The 12,787-nt window shown below is 44.9% G+C and overlaps 1 protein-coding gene across 1 annotated transcript in view; it reads right to left on the bottom strand.

Annotated features, from left to right (window-relative positions):
• Positions 1-12,787, bottom strand: part of Mertk (MER proto-oncogene, tyrosine kinase) — a 108,686-nt gene that overhangs the window by 28,523 nt on the left and 67,376 nt on the right. The window contains exons 9-10 of the mRNA XM_028893379.2: positions 4,773-4,926; positions 1,377-1,530 (exon numbers count right to left, since the gene is read on the bottom strand). Coding sequence (XP_028749212.1) covers positions 1,377-1,530; positions 4,773-4,926 — 308 coding nt within the window. The remainder of the gene's footprint in view (positions 1-1,376; positions 1,531-4,772; positions 4,927-12,787) is intronic.

Genomic DNA, 12,787 nt, shown 5'->3' with positions numbered 1-12,787 from the left:
AATAAAAAGCAAGAGGCAAGGCACCTTCAGCCACGCAGGGATGCTAATACCTTGGCAACGGTCCCTGTATCCCCTCTACATACAGGCGCGGGGGGGGGGGGCATTTTTCTCTAAAAATGACTGGATCAGAAGTGTTAGGAATTTCAGGACCTTTTCAGATTCTGGAATCTTGGAACCAAATCTTAACATGAAGCTATACCCATTTCACACCTACTTCACACACGGCATGAAGGTATATAATGCTTGTAATCATTTTGTGCCTGAAACAAAATTTCCAAAGGTGGCATCATGTTGATACTCTGCTTCCAAACGAACCATTTTGTGGTTCATATTTTCAGTTTGTGGATGTTTGGGCTGTACCTTAAAAAAATACCTGGGGGCTGGGGAGATGGCCCAGTGGTGAAGGGCTTGATGGGCAAGCATGTGGATATGACTCCCAGATCCACATAAAAGCTGAGTGTGGGGGTGTATGTTTGCAGCCCCAGTGCTGGAGGTAGAGAGAAAGACAGAACGTTCCCAGCTAACCAGTCAGCCGGTTTAGCCAAAACGGAAAGACCTGGGTTTAATGAGAGAGCCTGTCTCAAAAAATACAACGGAGGGGCCTGTGAAATGAGGGCTCAGTGGGTAAAGGCATTTGCTGCCAAGCCTGACAACGTGAGTTCAATGATGAACCCACATGTGGAAGAAGAGAACTCTTGCAAGTGGTCCTATGATCTCTTTATGTGTAACATGGCATTGAGAACACACACACACACACACACACAAGTTTTAAAAAAAAGTCTTTTTTAAATTTTTTTTTTATTTAAAAACAGTGGTGGTCAACAGAGGAAAACACCTGATGTGTTGACCTCCGGTCTCCACACAGGCATGCACGGGAAAGTGCAGATGCACGGGAAAGTGCAGATGCACATACATGTGTATACATGTGCATATATCACACACATATAATAATTAATAATTGGGGTTACTTTGAAAGCATCTCATTCAACACTACCCAGTTTGCATAGCATGTCCCACTGAGGCTCTTCTCTGTAGAAGAGCCCATTGTAGGGCCGGCTCTTACAGTTGCTGACTTGGCAGGAACTGTTCTAAGTAGGGAAGTCCCCTGGCTCCGGGGCCTGCATAAGATCAGACAAGGCAGACAGCCAGACAGCCAGATAGCTGCTATTATCTGTTATAACAACCACACCAGCACCACAGGGTTAACTTTTTTTTTCTTTTTATAAAAGGGTGAAACCCTTCTCACCCACCTCAGCTCTATGTAGATGAGGTTGATCTCAAACTCACAAAGATCTGCCCGCCTCTGCCTTTGCTGGGAATAAAGGTGTGCTCCACCATGCCTGCTCAAGGTCAATGTTCTTAAGCGGAAAACTTACCCAAACTTTGTTTCCTGGACTCTTCTTCTGATGGCCAGGGAAATATATAAAATCAGCCCAATTAAAATAAACCCACAAAAGCAGCCGAGGACGATGAGCATAGACTCTGTGTTGCCAGGTGCTGGAGTTGATGAGGGCGCATAATCTACCCTACCTGGAACAAATCCAAAAACATTCATTGGCACTACTACTCTGGGATTCAGAATACGTAGGATGTATCAGCTTGCAATCCTTTAACTCTGTGTTCAGCGAATGCAGGTTGTTCTCACTTTGTGCAAGGTGCAATGATGCAGAGTCACAATTATCAATGGAACTAGGAGCTGGAGAGATGACTCAGAGGTTACCAGCACTCGCTGCTCTTGCGGAAGACCCAGGTTCGGTTCCCAGTACCTACAATGGGTGCTCAGAACTGCTTGAAACTCCAGCTTGAAGGGTTCCCTCATTCTCCCCTGATCTCCATGGGCATTGCTGTCACATGGTACACACACACAGACAAGCAGGCACACAATCCACACAATTAAAAATAAACAAAATTAAAAGTATTTTAGAAAAAGGGCTGGAGAGATGGCTCAGCAGTTAAGAGCACTGGCTGCTCTTCCAGAGGACCCAGGTTCAGTTCCTAGCACCAACATGGCAGCTCACAACTGTCTGTAACTTCAGTTCCAGGGGAGCTGATACCCTCATGCCAATGTACATAAAATAAAATTAAGTAAATTATTAAAGAAATAAAATTTAAGGGAATAATGACACTAGTTTTCTTGTCTCGCTACACAGTAAATGCCTGTCAAAACAACACACACAAAAAAACACAACAAACAAAACAACAAGACCGCAGACACATACAACTTTCACTTGCCAATTAAAAAATAACCAAATGACACACTTGCTTCATGTTGGTAATAAATGCAGACGAAAATGAAAAACTAGCAAAACACTGCTTAGTGCACGGCATTCTTCTTTCTTCTTCCTCTCCTTCCCTCCCTTTCTCCCTTTTACGGGGTTTCCCTACGCAGCCCAGGCTGGTCTCCAGTTTTTCATCCCGTGTCTCTGCCGGGACTGTAGTCTCATACACCACGCCTGGCTGGTACAAAGTAAGTCAAAACAGTAAGAGAAGGTGACTTCTCTGTCCAAAAAAGAAAAGGTCACGAGACATCTAAACAGTGTTTGTCTTCTGGCCAATCAACTGAGCACACGGAAAAATACCTTCTCTGTGTTGCAGAGACCTGTCATGTGCTTTTCCAAATTGGATTACAATTCCAATATTTTATCTTTCTGCTTTTGGTGTTGTAAGGTATTTCTGTGAATTCCTTTAATGTGAAGGTTTTGTTGTTGTGCTGGAATGGCGCCCAGGGCCTTGTGAATTCTAGGCAAGTGCTGTACCCCTGAGCTATGCCCACCCCAACCCCCTCCAATGTAAAGTTGTTTGTTTGTTTGTTTGTTTTGCCTTGTTTATGATTTTGGTTTTTTGCAGGTGTCCCTTTAACTGGGACACTTTTTAGTGTTTCTGTCACATCTATGGGCTTATGTAAACACATTCACAACTGTGCTCATGCCAGTAAGTCCATCAAACGACAGCATCACCAACATCGCATACGCCACTACCTTCAGTTCACACTTCCCTTCCAACACCTCTTGCTATCCTTTCACATTTTCTCACTAATTCCTTCTGTCAACTATCCATGGTTGTAAAAGTCACTTGGATTTGGGACAGGGAGGCAAGGAAGTCACATGGGCATGTGTCTGTGCCAACTGTGTGAACTGAATGACAGACATGGTGGTCGGTCACCCACAAGCTTGGAAACACGTGACATGACTACTGTAGAGATGCCGCACATCTGTCGCTCATGGTGACCAGAGGCGACTTTATGCTTTGTACAATGACAGTTCTCATAGAAGCATAACTAAAATTCTAAATGTATTGCCGGGAGCTGGTGTTATTTAGCCAGCTAGTCATAACGGCTAAATGTAGTAACGGGCACTTTTACAGGTGATTCTGTCTATGAAGCAAACCTTTAAAATCTTTTACAGTTTATTACACATAAATATGGAAGTTTTATAGTCATAAATTCTGATTTTTTTGTTTGTTTGTTTGTTTTCGAGACAGGGTTTCTCTGTGTAGCTTTGCGCCTTTCCGAGAACTCACTTTGGAGACCAGGCTGGCCTCTAACTCACAGAGATCCACCTGGCTCTGCCTCCCAAGTACTGGGATTAAAGGCATGTGCCACCACCGCCCGGCATAAATTCTGATTTTTAAGAAGGATGGACCATTATTGACGTGTATGTGTATATTTGCCAACGTATGCGTGTAGGAATGTACATGCATGTGGACCCCCATGGAGGCCAGAAAAGGGCATCAGATCCCTCGGAGCTTTAAGCTACCTGATGCGGGTGCTGGGATCTAAGCTCTGGCCCTCTGCAAGAGCAGCAAGGGTTCTTAACTGCTATTCTAAACTTTGGTTTGTAAAGCTTCTTTTTAACTCAGAATCTCACTGTCTTCCAGGTAGATAGTCTCTCCACTACCACTAAGTATGTTCCCGGGGACGGAGTTCCTGCTGCAGGAAGGTAATCTACCTCCTATTTAGTACAAAAAGGACGGCCTGTTTGGGGATCACTGGGAGAGAGGCAGACACAAATGAGTCATCTGCTCTCAAGTCTCATCTGCTATTGGGTGCAAAGGCCATGTTGGGTAAGAACTTGTAAATGAGTAAGTCAGGCTGGAAAAGATGGCTGGGCATGGAGTTTACAACTATGGTTTAATCCCAAACAACCTAGAATGGGTTAGAGTCAGGACGAAGGTGGCTCCCCTGATTTACAGAAGCATCAACAGCATTTGGTCCATGTAAGGCATCATGATGGCTCCTTGCCAAAGAACATTCCAGTAATAGGCAAGAGCTAATATGCATGGTTGGGCATTTAGCTCAGCTAGTCAGGGCTGCGTGAGGACGGCCTCTGAAGGAAACACTTGATGTTCTATGCAGACCAAGCCACTGAGCACATTACCCAAGGGTTGAATGGGTGAAAACAAGGCGAGCAGCAGCTTCAAACAGAGCAGAAACCAATGCGGCAAGCCAACAGTGTCGGTCAGAGGCCGCGAAGGTCTAGCAGTATTGCCTGTCCAAAATGCAGTGTCACGTGCCTTAAACCAAATTCTGCAGCTAACGTCCAACTCAGTATTCTGAAGGGACTCATCTTCCTCATAAGTTATTAGTGTTAACGGCAATGGTGGGAGTACAGGGGTTCTGTGGAGTGTATTCTAAAGTTCCTAATAATTGCAACAACGCATTTTGGTTCTTATTTTACACGTGTCAATCAGCTGCCATTGCACTGGGCCCAAGTAGGCAGTCTGTGAGCTACTCAGACTGCCACATTCTGCAGCCAACAGGGGTCCCGACTCACTGTGTTCAGGAATGATTATTTTCACTGGCTCACTGAAAGGTCCAACGCCCCCTTTCGTCACGGCCGCAATCCTCACTGTGCAGGTGGCATTGTAGATTTGGACAGGAATCTGAGCCCAGCTGCCATTCTGGTCAACTTCTTCAGAAAGCTCTTTCTGGTAACAGAGAAGAAAAAAGGAAATGAAACACTGAGGCATGTGGGGACCTCACTAGACAGCTACCCACATGCCCACAGTTCCTCCCGAGGGAAGCCACCCATTCTCCACGCACAGAGGTCATGTCTCCACAAAGTTCCTTCTTCCCGAGGGCCATTGTGGGTGGCACTACAGGGCGGGTCATGGAGGTGGGGATGGGTATGACAGCAATCTCAAGCCTTGGGGGCCCTGGGAAACTAAGGTCCTGAAGGCATGGCACTTAGAGCAGTCACTTAAGAAACTTCTAGAACGGAGGGAACTGTAGTGGATGCTTCTAGGTCAGTGGTTCTCAACCTTCCTACTGTTGAAACTCTATAATATAGTTCCCAACCATAAAAATATTTTGTTGCTACTTCATAACTGTAATTTTGCTACTGTTCCGGATGACCATGTAAATTGTCTGATATGCAGGATATCTGATATGTGACTCCCCGCAAGGGGTCACAACCCACAGGCGGAGAACCGCTGTCCCAGATGTTAAGAGCAGGACTGAACCTTGTGATCTCATGTGCACAATCGTATCCTTGGCACACTGCCACAGATTCACACTGTCCCTGGGCACTCTGCATCTGCCAACCACCCTTGGTTGAGCCAAGCTTCTGTTCCCTGAGCTCCTGGTGATTCTAAGTAAACTCTCTAGATGGGTAGATGGGGGAAATGATTGCATTCCCCCTCTGCTTGACAAATGGACAATTTGTGAGGTTTGAAATTTTTTTTTTAGATTTGTTTATTTTATGCACATGAATGTTTTGCCTGCATCTATGTCTATGTACTACATGCATGCCTGATACCCGTGGAGGCCAGAAGAAGGTGTTGGATCCCCTAGAACTCTAGTTACAGATGGTTGTGAGCCAGGATGTGGGTGCTGGGGATTGAGCCTGGATCCTCTGGAAGGGCAGCCAGTGCCCTTAGCCTCTGAGCCACCTGTCCAGCCCCAATTTGTGCTGGTTTTGAAGCCTGGCTTCCTTTTACCGCTATTGTTTTAATACCATTGCCATACAACAGTGTGTCATAAAGACCTAGGGAGAGAAACAGCCTTAACTGGCATGTCCCTCAGGCTTTCCAGACCTCCATGGACCTGGACTTTTGTTTTTGTTATTTTTGAAATCATAACATAATCACATTATTTCTGCTTTCTCTTTCCTCCCTCTCAACCCTCTCGTGTACCTACCCCTCCTTGCTCTCCTAAATCACAGCCTCTGTTTCTCATTTCTGTTGCCACATGCGTATGTGTATTTACATGTTACTTGTATGTATGTTTTCAGGGCCAAATAAAGATGGCACCAATGGACACGACAAAGTGAATAGGGAAAGCTCACGAGGCTTCAGCCCTTTCTATACACAGAACTACAGGCTTTAGGAATGCCCAGAGGGGGAGAACTAGTCTGCCCCCCCCCCCCCCCCGGGAAGAGCACACCAGCTGGTAATCCAACACCAAATGGACCCAGCTTTTTGAAGTGACAGTTGTGGGGTTGTCAGTCTGAAATGACACTCTGGGAACCTGTCTTTGTCCCTGGATGGTGGGCTTTTGATTTCAGTGGGAAATAACAGGTCATGTGGGGCACAGGTGCCACACACACACAAAAAAAATCTTTGGACTGGAGGCATGGTTGGTGGTAACTTCATCTCAGGTTCACTGGGTTTCAAGCCAGTTACTTCTAGAAATGGAGCAGGACAGAGCTCGCTCAGCCTCAAGGACAGAGCAGGCCGGTCATTCACGACCAAGAGGCCACCGGGTTTGGCCTTCCAGAGAGCTATCTGCCCTCCATCTAAGTTGGAAGTGACCCTTAATCCCAAGGAGGGAAAGAAATGAAAAGGGGCACCACTTCCCATCCTTTGCCCCCAAGGCCTGAGCTCAGGGTATGGGCCACAAATTTTTGTTGTTGTTAGGTAAACAAATGAGAAGTTAGCAGGGGTGGGGCCTGCATATCCTAGGTTGGTCCATTTTAGAAAGAAAGTGTTTTATTTTGATAGTGGATTAATTTGTAACTCTGCATTTAATTTGGGGGTTAGTTTGCAATTCTGTATTTAATTTGGGGGTGGGTAGATCTGAAAATCATCAGGAGTGTAACTCCACAGTCCACATCCTGAGTCCTGGAGCCCTGTAGTGACTCAGGCTTTTCTCATTAAGAAAGTCTATAGCATAATTCTCAGTCTGATCCCTCGTTTAGCATAAGACTTCATGCCAAAAAGACTCCATGCTAAAAAGGGAACTGGGCCTGAGTCTGGCTGTATACTGTCTTTTCCTACAAGGACTCAAACATGATACATCATTTATAAGAGAAATTACCTATAAACTAAAAGGAAACACACAACTAGGAAAAATGGCACACCTAGACCAATATAAAGCCTAACAATAATGAAATTTAAAAAAATGTAACAGCACATTTGTTCCTTGGAACCTGTACAGGGCCGGTTCCCACACAAAACAGCTAGGTGTGTGCTCAGTGGTGGGTACATGCTTAGCTGAAGGGATGCTTTGGGTTTCGTCCTCAGTATGCATACACAGACACAGGATTTGCATGCAACCCACTGTAAATTCTTTTGTGAAAAACTAAAAGATTTTGAGAATTTCACACATGAATATTACATAATTTTCTCTACTCTCTTTCAAATTCATAACCTCTTCTTCTTTAATTATTATTGTCGCACACAGACACACACTTACATATAAATACAACCCTCTTAACCCACTTAGCGTTGCTCATAAGGATATGTATTTAAGGCTGACCACTTGGATTGGATAACCTATCGTGGGACATCCCTGGAGAGGACGGATTCTCCCTCTCTCAGCAACCATTAATTGCTTGTAGCTCTTCATTTAGGCGTGGGGTGTTGTGAGAGTTCCCAACCCACGTGGGCATGTGTAAATCCTTTGATAACTTATAACATCCGATGAAGTGTAAACAGCTGCTATATTACTTATAGTTTTAACAATGTGCTTATTCATATAGTATTGCTATTGTTGTTAGATTGTTTAGGGAATAATGACCCAAACAAAAAAAGTGTTTTTTTTTTTTTTTTTTTTTTTTTTTTTTTTTTTTTTTCGAGACACAGTTTCTCTGTAACAGCCCTGGCTGTCCTAGAACTCACTCTGTAGACCAGGCTGGCCTTGAGCCACAGAGATCTACCCGCCTCTGTCTCCCAAGTGCTGGGATTAAAGGCATGCATTACCACCACCCGGCTCAAACACATTTTTAATATTTTTTTTGTCCTATGGAGAAAACCCAGGGTCTTGTGCATGCTGAACATGTTTTCTAGAACTGACATACATTCCTAGCCTCAAACAAACCAAACCAACCCAGGCTTGGTCTATACACATATAATCTCAGCAATGGGGAGGCAGAGGCAGGAGGATTGCTCAAAGACCTAGGCCAGTTAGGGCTACCTAATAAGGTCCTGTCTCAGACAAAACAACAACAAAAGCAAATATTTTGATCTAGAGCCTCACTATGTAGACCGGTCTGGCCAGACACTCACTATGTAGACCAGGCTGATCTTGAACTGACAGGAGTTTTCATAACCACAGTTCCCAAGTGCTAGGATTACAGTACAACCATGCCTGGCTAGGAAAGTAAAATGCTTACTAATAGGCATGATTTATTTTCTGAATATTTCCAATCTGTGATATTGAGTCGATAGATGTACAAGTCACAGACCAATTATGGTTTATAATGACACTTACTCAGGGTTCATTATGAAAACCTAGAGAAATTATTTTTCATTTCCACTTTCTATTCCCGAGAGGAGTTAATACAGGCAAAGAGCTAGCCTGGGAAAAGCACATGGAACAGGGTCTAGGCCGGCAAGTGTGACATTTCTTTTAATTATGAGTTTGGACACTGCACAATTGATAAGAATGGATTACTAAGTATCTACCACACACATCCTGTCTTGGGGTTGTCAGGGTACAGAGCAGAGCCATTTCCCAGCATGCAATAGTCTGCTCATGAGATGTGTGCCATGGGCCAGCTGCATATTTCTTGTTTAGTGAGCTTTCATTATTCACCAACATAAGGACTTGAAAAAAATCTATTAACATTTTTTCAGGTAATGAAGCCCAATTTACGCTATGGCATTTGAATGCAATTTCCCATAATTATTTTTTTAAAATGACATTATAGATTTTTGGGGACAAGAAAGTAATAGCACATCTTTGGAAAAGACAATTTCTTTTTTTCCTTGTGGGTGTGGCTTGGAGTTAAGACAGGGCAACTATGGTATTTTTTTATGATTATCAAATGACTTTAACATCACCAAATACTCTTGAAGAATTCACACCCTGTAAGCGATAGTTGTATCTAAGAACACGGCCCATTTCCAGCCCCAAGAGCAATGCTTCAAGGAGGGAAGAAGTAACAAAGGTCACTTGGTAAAAGTGCTCAGATTCATAGGCACCGACGACCAACCCATATCTTCCTGTCATTACTCTGAGGGTCCACACTATGGAGCTGAGTGTGAGATTCTGAATTACGAAAAGAGCCAATGGCTACTGGGAAGTCACCCGGGGCTCTGGGAAGTTCTGGCTTTCCAGTCAGCCAGGCCCTGGTGCTTATCCCCAGATCTCCAGTCCCAAGCTTTGTGGCTCTGGATGAGTCACTCAACACTGCTAAGCCTGTTTCCTCGGGTGAACACTGAGATGACTCTCTTTTTCACAAAATTTATGTAGGAGTTAAACAAGTCCCTTTTAGAAAACAGTTTGCAGTCTGGCAAAAAAAAAAAAAAAAAAAAAAAAAAATTAATGGCGGTTCTTAGTGTCTTGGATTGCGTTCATCAAGGTGCTGTGCTTAGGTCTCCCTCCTCTACAGCTGTTAAGGCCCTCCTTCAGCATCGGTCTCAGGGTATCTTGCAAGCCTTAGAGCAGTGGAGGAAATTAAACTGTCTAGCTTCTCAAAGCAGGACATCCAAGACCATCCATTACCCTCCTAGCAAGATTCTCCTCTAATCCAAGAACCATTCTTGATTTATTCATGGGTTTTAGAAATGGCTTAGAACCCTTAGCTATCTCATTAAGAATACTGACTGGGCTGGAGAGATGGCTCAGAGGTTAAGAGCACTGACTGCTCTTCCAGAGGTCCTGAGTTCAATTCCCAGCAACCACATGGTGGCTCACAACCATCTATAACGAGATCTGGTGCCCTCTTCTGGCCTGCAGTCATACATGCTGTATACATAATAAGCAAATAAATCTTTAAAAAAAATGATAAAAAAAGAATACTGACTATATGAGAGAGAGAGACAGACAGAGAGACAGAGAGACAGAGAGACAGAGACAGAGAGAGAAGAAAGGGAAGAGGCAGGGAACATGTCAACATGCAGACACATCCTCTGCTGCCTTGGCAGCCACCGGCAAACACAGGAGCAGGCTTCTGGGGATCAAACCTGGGTCTTGGTGCATGAAAGGCAAGCACCCTACTACTAAGCTATGTACCTAAAGCCCAATCACATTGTTAAGACCACAATTATCTCTGTAGGGACTTCCATCTGATCGAAAATCTCTACCCACTACAACCACAGACTAGCCAGCATTAGCGCTATAATCCCCACTCGGAGGCACATTCCCCAGCTGGTGTAGATGGTGGAGCAGGTTCCACACATTGGGCCTGTAGCATCATAGATGCCTCCAAAGCAAGGGCAAGGACCCGTGTTCAGACAGTGCACAGATGCATAAGACTCCAGCCTGAATGAGAACACACTGCTACTTGCCCCTCAAATCAGTTCTGATTTGGAAGGCAAGAAAAATAAAACAAAAATGGTAAAAACAACAACAACAACAACAACAAAATGCTTTACTGAAGTATAAGAAATAGCCAACCAGTAAAGACCAGAAGCTTCTTTCTCTAATTGACCATACCATTCTCACCACAGAGGGCACCATTCTAAAGGGCCCTGGGTACACAGGGCACAGCTGAGCGTTGCTGGTGTTCCATGTAGCAGACCACTGGGCCACCGCCATTCACAACAATTCCATCACCATTGGCCTTCACCCACCCGAGCTCAAAAGGGCCTCACCAGAAAAGTAGCTTCCTCCCACGCCAGAGGCAGACGGCATAACCAGGCATTGGTAGGCTTTTAGAGCACCCAGAAGTCGGCCATTGGCAGTCACTATTTTCTGCCAATAAAGAAACAGGAAATTTGAGCCGGGTGGTGGTCATGCACACCTTGAATCCCAGCACTTAGCAGGCAGAGACAGGAGGATCTCTGTGAGTTCAAGGTCAGCCTGGTCTACAGAGTGAGTTCCAGGACAGACAGGGCTACACAGTGAAACCCTGTCTCAAAAAAAGAAAAAGGGGGGTGGGGCCACGCTAATCCAGCACCGGAGGCAGAGCAGGCGGATCCTGTGAGTTCGAGGCGCTGGGCTACAGTGAGTTCAGGAAAGGCAAAGCTACACAAGAAAACCCTGTCTCGAAAAACCAAAAAAAAAAAAAAAAAAAAAAAAAAGAAAAAGCAAACATAAAATTCCTACTATTTAACACAGTGACACACAGGTTACTAGATGACAAAGGTACAAGTCTATCTTCAGTGCCACCAGAACAAACCACGCAGAGCGCTCTTCCAAGAAAGTTCTGAAATTACACAAATGCCAAACCCAACTTATTACAGCTGCCAGTCAGAAATTTCAGAAGTGCCCGATTTCCTGCCTTACGTAAGAAGAAGTAGCTAAGAGTGTAAACGAAAGGACAGTTGTGAGAGGCTGACACGGTCTCAGCTATCTTACAAGATGAAGAGTGTCCTAGACATGAGGAGACATATGCCCGGGTCATTGTAACCATCACTTCAGCCTGGTTAGGCCCTCCGGGCCTTCTTTAGGAGACCCTCTTTGCCTCCAGGTTCAAGTCACGAGAGAGAAGCGATATTGCAGCCGACAACATTCTCAAAGTAACGTGACCCACTGGGCCGGTCATTGTCACAAGGCACAAAGTCCCGTGTGGGCGCAAGGCGAATGACCTCATGACTGGATGACTTGCCATCTGCAAGGAGGTAAAGCTACCCAAAGGTCACAGCCTCAACTGTGCCTATATTGTTCTGCAGCAGAGGGGACTCGTCTGGACAAAGGGCAATGAGAATGTAGGGCACGGCTGGGTGTGAGTGGCACTCAGTGCATCAGGCTCTCCGGCCAAGTCATTCACAAAGGTTTCACCATGGTTCTATGAATGCCGCAGCTCGAGAAGTCCCCTTTAGAAAAGAAGCCTTCATCCAAATGAGAAGGAATAGTTCTGTAAACGCACTGGTTTGCTTTAGAACGCATATGGGTCTGCTGGTATTGTCCGCCAACAGAGAAAGATGAAATTCCTACTGAACTGGACAACTGCCAAACCCTTCTGACTTCACTAAGCATTCACCACTGTGGGAAAATGCTACATCAGCTGAACCGTTACTCCCTTTACTCAGCCCATGGAGAAATTCAGATAACTTTGCGACACCTGGGACAAATATCCTGGGACAAGACTAGGGATGGAGAGGTTTCTCATGGAGGGCTGGAGACTTGGTTATCACTCACATGATGGAGAAGAACCTGACGTCTAAGCCCTTGTCTTTTTCTTACATCCCATCACACACTGTTTTCAACAGCCTGTTTTCTTATATAAAGGAAAGAGAACAAGTCCCAATTGTCCTTTTGGAAAAAAAGCAATTTTTATAAACACTGGATGGCATGAAGGTGGAAAGGATGGGAACGGAGGTTGGAACAGGGCTGTAGCTGTCCCTCCCTCTCTTTCCGAGCAGTTTTGTGATGTCCCAGATACATGCGATAGAGACTTAACGTGGGGTCTACCAACAGGGTTAGATGGAAGAGGAATATGATGACTCAAGAGGCATCATT

Source organism: Peromyscus leucopus, chromosome 4, assembly GCF_004664715.2.
Source record: "Peromyscus leucopus breed LL Stock chromosome 4, UCI_PerLeu_2.1, whole genome shotgun sequence".
NCBI classification, from domain to species: domain Eukaryota; kingdom Metazoa; phylum Chordata; class Mammalia; order Rodentia; family Cricetidae; genus Peromyscus; species Peromyscus leucopus.
The sequence above is the reverse complement of the archived record's forward strand: the minus strand, read 5'-3'. Positions and strand labels throughout refer to the sequence as shown.